The 17,081-nt window shown below is 51.0% G+C and overlaps 1 protein-coding gene across 1 annotated transcript in view; it reads left to right on the forward strand.

The window, feature by feature from the left end:
* The window catches only part of DDX31 (DEAD-box helicase 31), a gene marked incomplete at both ends in the record, with an annotated part of 77,462 nt that overhangs the window by 88 nt on the left and 60,293 nt on the right, over positions 1–17,081 (forward strand). Inside the window, 8 exon segments of the mRNA XM_080708863.1 lie at positions 40–231; positions 4,577–4,833; positions 4,937–5,012; positions 5,877–5,920; positions 7,394–7,464; positions 8,207–8,271; positions 14,614–14,658; positions 16,172–16,213. Coding sequence (XP_080564989.1) covers positions 40–231; positions 4,577–4,833; positions 4,937–5,012; positions 5,877–5,920; positions 7,394–7,464; positions 8,207–8,271; positions 14,614–14,658; positions 16,172–16,213 — 792 coding nt within the window.

Below are 17,081 nucleotides of genomic sequence, written 5' to 3' on the forward strand. Positions count from 1 at the left end.
CCCGAGCGCCGCCGACCAGGAAGGACCCCGCGTTGCCAGGCGACGCGGCTGCAGGTGTCCGCGGCGCTGCCTGTCTGGGAGCGCGCGCCGGCCGGCAGCCGCCAGGACGCCTCCGCCGGGGTCCTCGCGGCCGCGCGGGGTCCCGCGCCGAGCTCGCCGCCCGCCCGCCCGCCCGCCATGGACGCCGCCCCCAGGACCGGCCCCCGGCGGCCCCCGGCCCCCGCCGCGCGGGTGAGTGCCGAGTCGGGACCCGGGGCGCGGCGCTTCGCCCCGGGAAGGGTGTCTTGGGAATGAGGACGGGAGTTTGGAAATTTCCTTTAAAAACGGGACGGACCTTCATCCACGTGCGAGGGACAGGAAGCGGGGCTCATGGGTACTAGAAAGGGAGGGCGCAGAAGTGTTGACCCGAGCCAGAGCTGACATGCCTGGACGGCTGGTTTGTCTCCTAGAAGAGAGGAGGACCCCAGGGCAGGGTCTGGTACGGGGTCACACATTACCAAAGAGCAGGAAGGAGACAGTCCAGGGCCAAGGAGGGTCTGGAGGGGCCGGGCCCCCCGCCGCTGGACACGGTCCGGGTGAGAAGTCAGGGTGGCGCTGACAGTGTCTGAGAGGAGGTCCTTGACTTCGTGAGAACTCACAGCGAACACCCACTAGGTTCTCTGGCGATTTCTGTAGGTGTGTGTAATAAGCTTGGGAGTGAGGGGCCTCTGCCAGCCCCTGGCGCAGGTGAATCCATGTGGGAGGAGGACGTGGACGAGCCTTGGGAGAATGGGCTTTGGACAAGGGTGGACTCGGCGGTACAGGACAGCCAGCCTCCCTGACTTTTCTAACCCCTAAATGGGAACACTGGTTTCTGCGTATTATAAGATTGTGTGTGTGTGTGTGTGTGTGTGTGTGTGTGTGTGTGTGTGTGTGTGTTACTGGGGGTGGAACCCAGAGGGTTTCTACCTCCAGGCTATACTCCCAGACCTATTTTTATATTTTATTTGGAAACTGGGTCTCACTAAGTTGCTGAGAGCCTCACTAAGCAGCTGAGGCTGGCTTCGAACCCGTGCGCTCCTCCTGTCTCAGCCTCCCGAGCGCGGGATTACAAGCGTGCGCCACCACGCTGGGCCCTATAAGATTGTTTTGATTCTGTAGGATAATTTACATAAAGACTATACACTGGCCCAAAGAGGCACTTAGTAAGTGCCAATAGTAAAAATAAAGCCTTTGGGCGCCATTTTGGATGCTTGCTCTTGCGGGAGGTCAGTGGCGTTGCCCTGTCGTGTCCAGAGCCGCACAAAGGATGCTCTGACGGAAACTACTGAACGAACTGAGTAAATAAACATACGGCATCTGGCTTTATGGTGGCTTGAACTACTGTAGCAAAAGGGGATCGATCGAGAGGTAATGACAGGTATCAGCAGTGGCCGTGTCTACATCTTGAATGGGAATGATTGATATGCTGGGCAGATTTGCCGTAGCCCGGCCCCAGAATGGGTAAGCAGTGCACTGGGTTTGGAAGGACCTGACAGCTTAAATTATGCTGCCGTGTCTAACACTGTGGAGGACCTTTTTTTTTTTCTAAGAATGCTTTCTGATTATTAAATTGGTACAAATCCATTTTAGAAAATTTGGAGAGAAAACCCCACCCATAATCGCCATACTCAGAGATAACACTTGTTAACGTTTTGGTGTGTGCACTTCTACAAAACAACTCACCATTTTCTGTTTTGTTTTTGGTACCGAGGATTGAACCCAGGTACATTCTACCTCTGAGCCACACCCCCAACCATTTTATTTATTTATTTATTTTTTAGAAATATGGTCTCAAGCCAGGCGTGGTGGCGCACGCTTGTAATCCGGGAGGCTGAGACCAGAGGATCGCGGTTTGTGGGCAGCCTCAACTACTTAGTGAGGCCCTCTGCAACTCAGTGAGACCCAGTTTCAAAATAAAGAACAAAAAATAGGGCAGGGGGTGTAGCTCAGAGGTCGAATGCCCCTGGGTTCCATCCCCAAACCTGCAAAAAAAAAAAAAAAAAAAAAATCAAAATATGGTCTCACTAATCTCCTGAGGCTGTTCTCAAAGCTGCAATCCTCCTGTCTGAGCCTCTCAAGTACTGGGATTACAGGCTTGTACCACCAGGCCCAGCTGCATGCGTGTTTTATAACCAAACAGGATACAATTAATAAAGTGTCTCAATAACATTATTGCCAGATAATTTAGATGTAAAACCTCATTCCAGGGCAAAGCCTGGGTCCCTCTAATTCTGAGACAGTTACCTTCTATCTCTGCCTGAGTGCTCTTATTCTAAAATAAGATACCAGTGGCTTACTAATAAATGCAAGTATTTAGCTTACTGCCTGCCACAGAGCAACTAGGTGTGCTTATTAATATCAAAGACGTGGCATCTTAGCCTCTCAGGGCTAGACGGGCCTGGAACTCATCGGCCATAGTCCCGCCCTTACCAGGTGCAGGGAAGCGACCTGTACTTAGTGTGGCCCAGCTTATTTGGTCGACCAGGCGTGTCCTTCCTTCTTGCTTCCTCTGTTCAAATGCTAGCTCAGCGAGCGTCCCCTATCCCCGCCTCCCTCCCCAGACAGACCGCATGTCTCCTGGTATATTCCTCTTCCGCTACACCAGGATAGGTTTGGGTGGTGGTTTTACACTTTTGTCTGCTGCTAGTCTGTAACTTTCTCAAAAGCTTGGCCAATCTTTAACCTTTTTATCCTCAGAACCCAGATGTTGACAGCTGGATGGCTGCTGTACTTGGAGGTGGAGCTAACAAGTGTAGACCGATTAGCGCCATCCCATGTCATTCATCCATCCATCCATTCATCCTGCCTGCTGCCGGGCCGGGGCCGTGCGGGGTGTGCAGTGCTGTGCAGGACAGACTGGTCTCTTTCCCTTGGAGTCTATAATCAGTGGGGCCGACGGGTACCCAATGAGGAATCACTGTCCTCCTGTGTCATTGTGTTGATGCTGCAAAGGGAAGTCAGGGCGCCAGGAGAACCGGGAGCAGGGAACCGAGCGAGGAGGCAGAGAAAGGAGGTCAGGAAAGGCGCCTTTCCTGTGAGGTGAGGATGGGCGGGCAGGCCTCCCCAAGGAAGGCCGGGGTGGCGCAGGGCAGCGCCAGAGCGCTGAGAAGGGCAGAGGTCGTCTTCGGAAGGGCATCGTACGTCTTGTTGCAGGTTGTCCGTTTGCAGGCATGTCACGTGCATCAGGAGTGTTCTGTGTCGCTGCAGAAAGCACACCTCAGGCGAGTAGGTAGGTGCTGGAGGAGGCAGATCTGGCCTGCGTGCTGAGTCCTGGTCAGGAGCAGAAGAGGCCGCCTCTGGGATGGAGGAGGGAGGAGGAGCAGGGCAGCAGAGGCTCCAAGGCCGGCTACCAGGACCCCTGGGACAGGCGTGGCCTTCTCAGGGCGCGCGAGTCAGGTGAAATCTTCAGATTTCACACCATCTTGCAAACGAGTCAGCACGCCTGAAACGTGACCTCCCCTCTTTCCTTAGTCCAAAATTCATAAACCTCAGGTAAACTTATAAAACGGAGTAGGCCAGCACATGCTTTATTAATACTCAACGTCTGGAGTTGTGTGTGTTGTGAATCGCTTGGGAACAGGATCCTTACGGTTGCCTAAGAAGGACGGTTGTTTCTATGAGTAGGTTAGCTGAAGCCAGTAATCACGGGTAAGGCAAACCAACATGCAAAGCAGCTGTTACCTCACGCAAAGAGGAAAGTGACCTGTCCCCAAACTCCAGAACAGGCCCAGCTGGCCCCGGGGTGCCTTTATGCTCTGGTGTGAATTGCAGGGATCGGATCTTTCTTGGGGAAGTTTGGGCATTGTGCTTTTAATCACGTTTATGTTCTGGAAATGAGCAACAGGCAAGAAATGCCTCGTGGCGTGCAGCCTGCAGGCGACTGTCCCGCAGGGCTCGAGGCCGGGAGGGTTGGACGTGACTGATGGATGGGGCGGCCTTCTCACTTGGAGCGGGAACGGCAGTGGAACTGTCTCCGGAGCCTCCGGACCTGGAGAGCAGCTTGAGGGAGAGGGTGACAGATCCAGGCACTCGATAGGGCGGTAATGAAGGTTTCCGCTTCCTGGGCCCGAGCTGGGATGCCGTCCCGCTCGTCGCTCCCCTGTCTAGTCTCGACGACGACGTGCTTTGTTAGTAGACAGAAGATTCATTTCCCTGCCCCTCTGTTCTCGCGCAGATGGATTCCTAGAGGCAGGGGTTGACTTACCGCGCACCAGGCGGATTCTCTGTTCCCTTAAGCGGACCTGATGAGTTAACACCGGCTCAAGGGTGTCTTTCTCTTCCTGGTCCTCACTCTCAAAGTGGGTGATTTAACAGTTCAGCTGGATGGTGAGGTCACAGGGCAATAAGCAGGGGCGGTTTTTTTTTTTCCCCCTTCCATTTTGGAAAAAGACATCAAAGAATCTGATTGCAAACTCTAAACTGTTGCTTGGCATATGGGGCATAATGATCTCTGCGGGAGGAGATGCGATTCTGTGGGCAGTCAGGCTTCACTCGGAGCGCTGCCTTCATGGGCTAATGCACCTCTTCCTGCTCTTTCCTTTTGGGAACAACGCAGCAAGCAAAGGCCACCAAGAGAAGCCACCAAGCACCCGGCGAGGCTCCCCCAGCAAAGCGTAGGAACCAAGCGTCCTTCCTCCCGGCCAAGAACACTGGCGCTACGGAAACTCAAAGGGCTTTTAAGGGGAAGGCACAAAAAACGTTTTCTCCAAAGAAGCATTCAGTTAGCACGGGCGACAGAAAGCAAGAGGAGAAGCCTTGCATTAAGACGTCGTCGCTGTTTAAAAACAACCCTGAGATCCCCGAGCTCCGCAGGTACGTGCGGGTGCAGACGCACCCCGGGAGTCAAGGGTTGGCATGTGCCCTGCCCCTTTGTTGACGCTGGCGCTGACGCCTGGGCTCTGTCCACCCTCTGCAGACCTGTGGTGCAGCAGGCGCACGAGCCCGTGTTTGCTCCGGAGGCTTTCCACGAGCTGGACCTCCACCCGCACCTGGTGAGTGTCCGCCGGTCTGCGGCTCTGTCTCGCGCGCCCTTGCTCAGTGTCTGCCGCTGCGTCTAGTGCCTGCGTGAACTCGGCCTGGTGGCACCTTCTCTAGGACAGGTCAGGCGTGCTGAGGTGGCTTCAGCGTCTCCTGGCCCCACCTGCCTCCTCCCCCGCCGTTTTCTTTCTTTTTGTAAGCACTGGAGGCTGTCCTCACCTGATGCCGTTTGGGACCGGGACTCACTCACTGGACTTGGAACAGGCTTCCTAGTGACTGCATAGATGAGCGGAAGCTGATCCTGGTGGCAGGTGTCACCGTGGCCGCGGGAAAGGGAACTGAGCTGGCGTCTCAGGCAGTCTTAGAGAACGAGGGAAGAGGAGGCTGTTTTAAATGCGTTTTCCACACAAAAGCTACCTTCTCTACTTTTAATACCACGAATGAGGTTTCTGACTTATGAGTAAGGAGAGAAAAAAGATATTAGCTTTTGGAAGTGTTGATTTCTTACCTTTTTTCAGAGTGGATTTCATAGCCTTGTTTTCTCACAGGTAGAGCAGGGTTTCTCAGTCTCAGTGCTGTGGCCATGTGGGGCTAAACGGCTCGCCAAGGGGGGCTGTGCTGCGCCTCGTCAGGTGACGGAGAGCACCCTGGCCCTTCCCGCCAGGTCCCGGGAGCACTCCTCCCCGCTGGAGCAACCGAAGTCTCCCCGCGTCTCCCACGGGGCGCTCAGGCGCATCCACAGAACCACGGGGGCGGAGGGTTTCATTTGCTCACGCTGCCTTCTTAGTGTTTTTTCCTATTTTGTGTTATTTTCATGAAATATACCTGTATCCAAAAAAGTGACAAAGAAAACTGTATTTTTTTATTTTATCTTTTAGATTTCCACAATAAATACAGTCTTAAAAATGTCCAGCATGACCAGGTAAGAGTTCCAGGATGCTCTTAAATTTTCTCAGGGCATAAATGGGTATAGCCAGGTGAAGTCCGAATCGCCTGGAGGGCAGAGCAGGTTTTGGGGTCTCAGCATTACAGACAGGGTCAGGAAGTTGACCCTGGAGTCTGACGCAGCACCTGCCGCGTGGGTCCCCGCGTGGTAAATGGGGAGATGGGTTTCCATCCTGTCCTCTCGGCTCTGAACTGACGCGACGGGTCTGCTTCAGAAGATCTGCTGTTACCAGTTCTCCCGTGAAAATGGTTTGGCCTAAACACAGAATTTGGCCGTGTCATTTCTTACTAAAAAGATGAGGGTTAGCCAAAGACTGGAGTGTCTGGATAGACGCGGTGGGTACTGGAAAACGCCGCACGTGTTTGTTAAGACGATGCGTGCTGGGTCGGCGGAGGTGAACGTCCTCATCTTGAGGATGTGTGCTGCTTTACATTTTAGTAACGGTCAACTTTTACTGTTCAAAGTGACAGTGAGAATACTGGGAAACTAAGGCACCCCCCACCCAGCATCAGTTTCTTTTTGCTTTTTTTTTTTATTAACCAAACTTAAATTGTTTTCCCTACCCTTTTGTGTTTTTTTTTCTTTTTTTCTTTTTGTGGGTCAGGGGGTGGAACCCAGCGGCATTTGACCTCTGAGCTATACCCCCTGCCCTATTTTTTATTCTTTATTTTGAAACCGGGTGTCACTGAGTTGCAGAGGGCCTCACTAAGTAGCTGAGGCTGGCCGCGAACCGTGATCCTCCAGGTCTCAGCCTCCCGAATGCTGGGATGACGAGCGCGCCCACCACGCCCGGCTTGTGTTGTTTGGTTTTTAAATACACGTAGAGACACATCCTTCAGTGTGCCTCCGACAGTGTCTTGGAGAGCAGGCGGCTGCTCTCTGGGTGGCTCGCGAGAAGCTCCCCGTGCGTGGCGTGGAGATCTCCTGTGTCTTATTGTGTCTCACCGCCTACCTTCTAGAAGGCAGGAGAGAGTGTGCTGCACTTCTGTGCTAACTTTAATGTGTTGTTATCCAGCCTTTTTTTTTTGGTTCTGGGAATTGAACCTGAGGGCAGCCTACCTCCAAGCTACACCTTGAGCCCTTTTATTTTTCACTTGGAAACAGGATTTGCTAAGTTGCTGAGTCTGGTCTTGAACCCATAATACTCCTGTCTCAGCCTTCCAAGTACTGGGATTGCAGGCATATGCCTCTGTGCCTGGCCCTGTCCAATATTTTCAAAAATAAACGGCCAAATCTCTGGCTTGCGTCACCCTTTTCAGCTAAATCCCACAAATTTGATCGGGGATGCATCCTCGTCATCGGAAGCCCCTCAGCACCTGCACCTGCACATTTGGTAACTTGATAGGTGAAGTTTGGGTGACGTTGCCTGTGGTGCCCTGCATCTTTGTTCGTATGCGTGACCTAGTGTGCGCACTAGATGAGGTCTCTTCTCTCTTTTGGGCGGCCCAGGGTTCAGAAGCAAAGTATTCCTGTATTGCTGGAAGGCAGAGATGCGCTTGTGCGGTCCCAGACAGGCTCAGGTCAGTAACTCGGGGCTCTGCCGTCCTCCCTCCGGGGAACGCCGCGGCCCTGCGGCAGGCCGTGCCTGTTTTGGGGGGTGGGAGACATGTTTGAGTTTGCTTAGAGCCCTGAGTTTGTGTAATGGAAGGGAGGAGTCATGGGGTGTGCGGGGTGGGGTCCATCAGGACCAAATCCAGCTCTGTTGGTATCTCGGCGAGCTCTGTTCGGGGCTCTGCCGAGTCTCACTGACTGTGACCGTCACTGGCTGTGACCCCAGCGTCCCAGCACCAGCACACGCTGCTGGCTGCCGTATGGTCTTGAGGGCAAGCCTGGCCTGTTGACACACCTCTGCTCCTCGTGTGCCTTCAGCGTGGCAGCCGGTCTCCCGTCCCGCCAGCCTGCCGTGTCCAGGGTGGAAGGCAGAGCTTCTGTCCTGGGTCTCACTAATCACACGGCACCACACAGACCCTGAGTGATAGGCTCACCCGGGCCCGAGGAGGCGTTCCCAGCTTCTGCAGACAGCCCTTGCCATGGGCTCGCGTGTGATTTGGGGAAGGCACGGGCACCTCCCATGCTGGATGGCCAAGGGGCTGGAGCGTCAGGTTTAGAAGGACGCGCTTACAGCTAAACAAAGACGCCGGCCGGCCAGGAGGGCTTTTCATCTCTTGGGTGTGGACGCTACGCTTACCTTCTTCCAGAATCGAGTTCTGCCCACGGCCGGCAGAGCGTGTTTCCTTTTAACTCTTTTGCATTCTTTTAAAGGTAAAACTCTTGCCTATTGCATCCCTGTGGTCCAGTCCCTTCAAGCACTGAAGTCAAAAATACAGGTGCGTGTAGACTGTTCTCTGTGGAGCGTAGCGCACGGGGACTGCGCTGAGTCTGTTCCTGCTTAGCAGGGCTGCCTCGCCTGCTTCCGTTTCGCTGATTGCTTGAGCGCGTTGTCCAAGGACAGTGCCAGGAGTGGAATGGAGGAGACGCGCTCCGCAGTCACCATAGTGAGCACGATGGACGCTTGCAGGAGCCAGACGGCAAGGCCCGTGGCGGCGGCCCAGGCTCCCTCACCTCTCTGAAGCCAGAGCAGGCTGCCTTCTGCCCCGTGTCCTGTGACCGCAAGAAAGGGCCTTGCTGCTTCCTGAGCTCCATGAGCTAGTCCTCCCTCCCCCTTCTCCCTCCCTTGTGCCTCTTCTTCCCCTCCCTCTCTTTCCCGCTCCTCTTCTTTCTCTCTCCCCGGCCTCTCCCTCTTCCCTCTCTCCCTCTCCATCTCCTTTCTTCCTTTGTCCCCTCTCTCCCCCTCGCCACCCTTTCTCTCCCCTCCTCCCTCCCTCCCTCCCCCCCTCTTCTCTCCTCTCTGTTCTTCTGCAGTACCCAACACTGGCTCATATAGAGTGCTCTTACCACTAGGTAAGCATGTCACAGTGATTCAACTTGCAGCTGTCTGCCTGTGCGCTTATATTGGGTCTGTATCATAAATCATGTGGAATTAAGTTTTAACCTTCACTCTGAGTTCTCACCTTTGACCAGAAAGGCTGAACTTAGTACTTAAAGGGATGGCTTATCCATAATAATAAATGTGAAAATAAGCTTTAGTTAGTGAGTTTGGCAATGGGCTGCCATGGATTTAACATTATCTAGAAGTTATTTTTAGTTGTGAGACTTAGTGCTGGGGTCACAGTTGGGTTGCTGTGGAGGCTGGTTGATGGCCGTGGAGGCCCGGTGACGGCCGTGGTCCTGGGCTAGACCTCACTCACATCCCAGCCCAGCCCCACTGATCAGTTCAGTTATTCTCGGTTTAGAGGAAACGGTGAGGCCGCAGTGGGAAGTGGGGCAAGCCCATGGAGCACGAGCCAGATGATGGGTGTGCAGACTTAGAAGTGCCTCAAGCCTCCTGGCATTTGACCAATGCTAATAGAACTACATTGTGGTCCATAGGCTAAAACAAATATCCACATATCCATACAGAGGTAAATTACCAAATGAATAAATGAGGAGAGAAGGAAAAGCCCTTCCTTATGGTAGAATTGCAGTAAACAAATGTAGAGGTGATAGAAGTAGAAAACCACGTGTTGGCAGATGGTCCAGCAGTACTATTTCAGAGGCTAAAATGAGTGGGTCACAGTGTGATGAGAAGTGGGATGCTGCAGTCTCCGGTGTCTCCACACCAGATACTCTTTCACGAAAAGGGACAGACAGTCACTGGACAGCTGGGAAGCCCAGCTTCCTCCCGTAAGCAAGGGGTCAGCGTTGGCATCACCGGTGCCGAGGGCGATCGCCTTCCGGCTTCCTGCCAAAAACACATCACCTGAATTTAATCCAGGGCAGCACCAGGCAAGCCCGAGCCGAGGGACGTTCTACCAAGTCAAGGGCCAGTGGTCTCCAGAGCGTTAAGGCCGCGGCAGACAATCCTGAGGAATGACTCGGGGGTGAAAGGGGCGCAGGAGGCGGGCCAGGGCGGGGCACGTGTCTTCACCGGCTTCCAGTCTGCAGGTAGGACACTTCGAGTCAGCAGGTGAAATTGAAAAGGTTTGTAGATTAACCACAAGTATTGAATCAGTGTTAATTCCCAGGTTTTGGTAATTGATTACATGGGAAAACTGGAAGAAATGAATCTGTGGGAATTCCTTGTACTATTTCTTCAAATTTTGTTTGTAAGTCTGAAACTATTTTGAAATAAATAGGTTAAAAAGTTTAAACTGCTGGGCGAGGTGGCGCACCCTCGTAATCCCAGTACTTAGGAGGCTTGAGACAGGAGGATCATAGGTTTGAGGCCAGCCTCAGCTACTTAGTGAGGCCTCCACAACTTAGTGAGACCTGTTTCACAAAGAATAAAACAAAAAATAGGGCTGGGGGTGTCGCTCAGAGGTAGAATGCCCCTGCGTTCAACCCCCAGTACTGCAAATTTTTTTTTTAATCAATTAAAAAATAGACCCAAAAGCTGGGTGTGGTGGCACATGCTTATAATCCCAGCGCTTGGGATGCTGAGACAGGAGGATGGCACAGGTTTAAAGCCAGCCTCAGCAACTTAGTGAGACCCTGTTTCCAAATAAAGTATAAAATAGGTCTGGGAAGATAGCCCAGAGGTAAGAAAGCCCCTGGGTTCCACCCTCAGTAACAACAAACAAACAAACAAACAAAAAACAACAAAAAAACCTACATAATCATTCCAAATAATAGAACCCTAAATAGCCATTAAAAGTAACATATGGCAGGCGTGTTGGCGCACGCTTGTAATCCCTGCACTTGGAAGATGGAGACAGGAGGATTGTGCAGGTTTGAAGCCAGCCGCACTGGCTTAGGAGACCCTGTTTCCAAATTTAAAAAATCATAAAGTAGGTCTAGGAGTGTAGCTCGGAGGTAGAAGGGTTTCCAGGAACCCCAGTACCACCAATAACTAACTAACTAAATTAATTAATTAATTAATTTTAAAAAAGTAACATTTGAGTTTGGTTTGGTGGTGCATTCCTGTAATCCCATTATTTGGGAAGCTGAGACCAGAGAATTGTAGGCTTGAGGCCAGCCTTGGCAACTTAGTGAGATTCTTTTAAAATAAAAAAGGGCTTGAGGTGTTGCTTGGCGGTAGAATACCCTGGGGTTCAATCCCCAGTACAACCCCTCCCCTCCACAAGCAGCTGGGTGTGGTGGTGCAGGCTTTGATATAGAGTTTGAGAGGCTGGGTGGAAGAATCACGGCTTCCAAGCCAGCCTCAACAACTTAGCGAGATCCTGTTTCAAAATAAAAAATAAAATAGGGCTGGGGATGTAGCTCCCAGGCCGAATCCTGCTGGGTTTAACTTCCACTACCAAAAAAAAAAAAAAATGCAACATTTCTTTAACTTATTGTGAACTTGCTGGAGTTCACAATAATTACTGAAGAAATGTATATTACAAACCAGTATATATAGTAAGACTCCCGTTTTGTAAGTTACAATGTGTGTGTATCTGTATATAAGTTACAATGTGTGTGTATCTGTATAAATGTGTGTGTATCTGTATATAAGTTACAATGTGTGTGTATCTGTATATGTACACAGATACACGGACATAACAAACTCGAAAGATACGTAGACATTTGTTAATACTGGTTTTCCGAGGGACAAGAGAAGAATTTTGTCCTAAAGTTGACTGGTTTTCCTGTTCCCATCGAGTGCTTCGCGGTGGGATAACTCGTGCGGAGCTTAGCTTTAGTCTCTGGCACACACAACAGTAAGTGTACCTGTTACCCTTGCACCGTGCAGTCCCGTCCACGTGCAGACTCCAGGGAACGTCCTGTGGGCGGCTCACCCCAGGTTGGAGAGCTTGGGAATGTTTGAACTGGAATGTTGTGGTTCAAGTTGGGCACTGAGGACAAGAGAGGAGGTGGCGTACATGTCAGGTGAACCGTGTAGAGGTCAGCTCCTCTCACGTCCTGGGTCTGAGTGTAATTTGGGGTGGGGAGAGGGTACTGAGGATTGAGCTCAGGACCTTATACTCTACCACCAGGCTACACTCTAGCCTTACGTGTCCTCGAAGCCAGAACCATTCCTCTAGCACCACAAGAGGCAGCTGCAGTGCTGTCCCCTGGGGTGCACAGGAGAGTGGGACCTGGGATCTGCAGGGTGGGCGTCGCCTCGTCACCTCTACAGCAGGGATTTGGTTTGCTCATAATCGGAACCACTGACAGCAGGCCAGATGGTTTTTATCCAGTCAGCTAGTTTTTTACCATCACTAACAGATCTTTCTATTTGGGGGGGGGTGGTACTGGGGTTCCTGAAAATCCTTCTACCTCTGAGCTACACTCCCAGGCCTATTTTTATACTTTTCTTATTTGGAAACAGGGTCTCTTAAGCCAGCGCGGCTGGCTTTGAGCCTACGAGATCCTCCTGTCTCCGCCTCCCAAGCGCGGGGATTACAAGCGTGCGCCACCACGCCCAGCTACTAACAGATCTTTCTATTAAAGACTGAAATATTCTGTAGAAACACAGTTTTTCAAGCCCCAATATTACTCACATATTTCAAATGCTATTCTTTCTACTCCCTCAGAGTTCTTTGTAAAATTAGCTGATCCGTAAACACGTTGAGTTGGCTGAGGCGGCAGCCAGTTCAAGGCACCCAGCAGGCTCCCCCGTGACGGCGCGGGCGGAGTGGCCATTCCTCAGCTGTCCTGGCTCTGAGTTTTCCCACATCACATGCATCTTGCTTCACTCGTGCCCTGAGAGGAACTGATGTCTCTCCTCCTCTGTGTAGTGACAGCATCTCCTGACGTCACACGGCGGCGCCATGATGCCGTCGTGCCGGTGTTTGCGCTCCCAGCTCGGGCTCCCGTAGGGCCTCGCAGTGTCGGGCTGAGTACAGACCCTCCACTTTGAACTCTGAAGTCTTTTTCCTTGGGTAGATGTTTCCTATGCAAAACATGAAAGCCCTACTTGTAATGAACTGACTTTGCTGCCAGTCTCCCGTTGGCTTCTTTAGCAGCGTGGGCTTGGCTCACGGCTCATCCGCATCTCTAACACCTCACTGCTGGAAGACACCGGCGACTTGCGGCTTCACGGATCACTTTGGTTTCTCTTGTTATTATTTATATAAGATATGCCTAAAAAATCAAAAGTCGAGCCAAGCGAGGCGGCGCAGGCTCGTAATCCCAGCGTTTGGGAGGCCGAGACAGGCGGTTCGCGGTGCGTGGACAGCCTCAGCTACTTAGTGAGGACCTTTACAACTCAGACCCTGTTTCAAAATAAAGAATTTTTTTTAAAAAGGACTAAGAAAACAAGGCTAAGAAAATGTCTGTATGCAGGACTTGCATCTCTGTTTTGGTAGCTCATGCCAGAGCTGCTCTCCAAAGGGGTCTTACCTGTGTGTGCTCCTCCAGCAGCGCACAAGCACTCCCAGTCGCTGACGAGGGAACACACTGCCAGAACTCGGATTTTCTCCTGGGGATAAAGTTGAACATCTTTTCATCTTTTTATATGGGCAGTGGTCGTATTTTAAATTTAGTTTTTATAAATTAGTTTTCTCTCTTCTGTTTTTCTATTTGAGTTGTTGATTTCTTTAAAATATCATTTAATTAATTAATATTTTTGCAGTATTGGCAATTGAACCAAGAGGCATTCTACCTCTGAGCCATACTCCCAGCCCTTTTTATTTTTTATTTTGAAACGAGGTCTCGCTAGACTGCTGAGAGTCTCAATACATTGCTGAGGTTGTCCTCGAACCTATGATCATCCTATTTCAGCCTCCTCCTAAGTAGTAGGATAATAAGTATGTTCAACCATTCCAGCTGGTTGTTGGGTTCTCCCCCCTCCCTTCTTCTTCTTCTTCTTTTTTTTTTTTTTTTTTTTGGTGGTGATTGAACCCAGGAGCATTCTACCTCTCAGCTGTACCCCAGCCCTGTTTTATTTTTTATTTTGAAACAAGTCTTGCTAAGTTGCTCCGGCTGGCCTCGAACCTGCGACCCTCCTCTTTTAGCCTCTCAAGTATGGGGTTACATATTTATAGTATCAAGTCTTATCCAAGAATGTACATCTTTCTGTTTGTTCAAATTTCATATTATGCCCTCAGGGGAGTTTTAAATTTTCTTTTTTTTATTGCTATTTTAAGTGTGGACTTTTTCTTTCCATTGTATTTCCTAATTTGCTGTATTAGAAAGCCATCTGTGTTTAGACACTAATTTTGCATCCAACTGTTTGAAATACCTTGTTTGTAGTAGACTTTCAGGTGGCTCTCTTAAGCTTTCGCTTTCCTTTGAGGTAAAGTAGCCAGGCGTGGTGGCGCACGCTTGTGATCCCAGCATTTGGGAATTTGAGATAGGAGGAGCTGGGTTCGCGGACAGCCTCAGCTACTTAGGCCCTTTGCAACTCAGTGAGACCTGTTTAAAACAAAACAAAAAAAAAGAATAAAAAATAGGGCTGGAGGTGTAGCTTGGAGGTAGAATGCCCCTGGGTTCCATCTCCAGTACCAGAGAGAGAGAGAGAGAGAGAGAGAGAGAGAGAGACAGAGACAGAGAGAGAGAGGGAGGGAGGGAGGGGGAGGGAAGCAGCAGCATCTGCTACCGAGGACCAGGTGCCATGTCCAGCCTTGTCCCTCGGTCCCTCCGACTTGCCCCTTCCTCGGAGGCGCCTGAGGCCGTGGCTGGCCCTGCGGCCTCGGTGGGGTCGGCCTCTGTTGGGCTGCTCACAGCGTTCCTTTCCTCGTCAACAGCGCAGCGATGGCCCCTACGCTCTGGTCCTGGTGCCCACGAGAGAGGTAAGCAGCGCTTGTCTGAAGTGCGTGCTTTAGTAACATGCTCCTGACCTAAAGGGCGTCCTTGGCCACTCCTCTCCCTGCTGTAGAGACCATGGCACACTCTTCCTTCGCATGGGAACCGACCTTTTAGTTCCTGTCAGGAGGAAATTCAGGTGCTCTCAGGAAATCATAATTAAGTATGGAAAAGCATGCGGTCTCTCGTCTAAAACGAGTGACACAGCTAGACTTCTATTCTCTCTAAAGGGATTAAAAGAATCTGAGTTTTGTGAGCTGGGCGTGGTGGCGCACGCTTGTAATCCCCACGCTTGGGAGGCTGAGACAGGAGGATCGCACGGGTTCAAAGTCGGCCTCAGCTACTGAGTGAGGCTCTCAGCAACTTAGTGAGACCCTGTTTCCAAAGAAAATATAAAACAGCCAGAGGTAGAAAGCCTCTGGGTTCCATCCCCAGTACTGCAAAAAAAAAAAAAATCTGATTTTTGTACTTTTTAAAAATAATTCAAGCCAGGCATGGTGACCACACTTGTAATCCCAGCATTCAGAAGGCTGAGACCGGAGGATCGTGGTTTGTGGACAGCCTCAGCTACTTATTGAGGTCCTCTGCAACTTAGTGAGACCCTGTTTCAAAAATAAAGAATAAAAAATAGGGCAGAGGGTGTAGCTCGAAGGTCAGGTGCCCCCTGGGTTCCATCCCCAGACCTGCAAAAAAATAAATAAATAAAAATTAAAAAATAATTCAGCTAAGTGTGGTGGTGCACACTTGTAATCCCAGCATTTGGGAGGCTGAATCAGGAGGATCGTGGTTCGCAGACAGCCCCAGCTACTTAGTGAGGCCCTCCGGAACTCAGTGAGACCCTATTTCAAATAAAGAATAAAAAATATGGCTGGGGGTGTAGCTCGAAGGTAGAATGCCCCTGGATTCAATCCCCAGTACTGCAAAAATAACAATAGTTAATATTAATAATTCAAAAACAAACAGAACTAAAGATGAACCTTTTTTTAAAGAAGTTACCTCTATTAAAATTGTTACTTGGCGGGTGTGGTGGTGCACGCTTGTGATCCCCACGCTTGGCTCTTGTGAACCCGGAAATGCCCGCCTTGCAGGCTTAGATACCCCGCATTGTCCGGGGACACCGCATCTCCCCTCGCAGCAGAGCTCCAGGCGGCGAGCCTGGGCGAGCCCTTCATGCACGTTGCTTCTCTTCCTGTATAAGGAGAAGAACACCCAGCTTGACTCTGTCATTTCCTCCATTGTTGTGCACCATCAGCTTTAGCATCTCTGTGTGACACTCTGGGATTTTGAGCCAGCAGAGGGAGCACAAAACACTATTTTCGTCATGTCCCAGAAAGACGTGATGTCCTCAGCCCCGTCCCCAGACTGAAGTCGCAGAAGCAGAGTGAGGGCGCGGCGGGGCTCCGGGTGGACTCTGAAATGTAGGTCCCATCGATGTATGTTGTCTCAAAAGCAAGCAGGAGGCAGGGCGGCGCTCATCGTCTCACCTTGTCATCTTTACAGTTGGCTCTGCAGAGCTTTGACACTGTCCAGAAGCTGCTTAAGGTAAGACAAGCCTTGACTTGAGCTTCACTTTTTGGCTGACATTTTGAGGAAAGAGCGTATAGTGTATAATTTGCAGAGAGAAAGGCATCACTCTTATGGATGGCTCTGCTTTCTGTAGGGATAGTCCTGGGTTTTGAGTGACTATTGATTCAGAACTTAAATTGCCAGTGTTTCCTGGCACGTAAAGTCCTGGGGTCTGTGCGTTCTAGTCACTAGTGAGCCACGTGCAGAGATCAGACGGACGGTGCTCAGCTGATGGGCGGAGCAGGACGAAGCTGCAGCAGGACTGAAGAGAGAGGAGGCTCTCGGAGTCAGACCCCCAACCCACCAGATCAGGGTGGGAAGTAGGGAAGGGTATTGTTTCTGTTTTTATATTAAGTTGATCCCCAAAGGCAGTACAATGACTGAAATTTGTTTTCATTCATTTTTGTTGTTGTTGTTTTTATGGTACTGGGGATGAAACTCAGGAGTGTCATACCTCTGAGCTACACCACCAGCCTTATTTTTATTTTGAAACAGGGTCTCGCTAGGTTGATGAGAGTCTCACTACTTGCTGAGGCTGTCCTCAAACCTATGGTCCTCCTGTCTCAGCCTCCCAAGTACTGGGATTACAAGTGTGTGCCATCACGCCTGGCCTGAAACTTGTTTTCTGTTCAGGCTTCCTGGGAAGAGGCAGGAGCTGTTGAATCATGTAAAGCGCCCGCGTTCGTCTCGTACAGTGTCGGAAGCTAGTTTTAGTTATACTCTTAGGTACCGCTGATGCTGACCGTGGCGTGGGAATGCCAAGGGAACGCATAGTCAGGGCTTCACAGCGAGCAGCCCGTGGCCTCCCTCCTGCTGACTTGCAGGCAGTCTGCAGTCTGTGCTT

The sequence above is a fragment of the Muscardinus avellanarius genome (assembly GCF_963383645.1).
Source record: "Muscardinus avellanarius genome assembly, chromosome: 13".
In the NCBI taxonomy this organism is placed as follows: Eukaryota; Metazoa; Chordata; class Mammalia; order Rodentia; family Gliridae; genus Muscardinus; species Muscardinus avellanarius.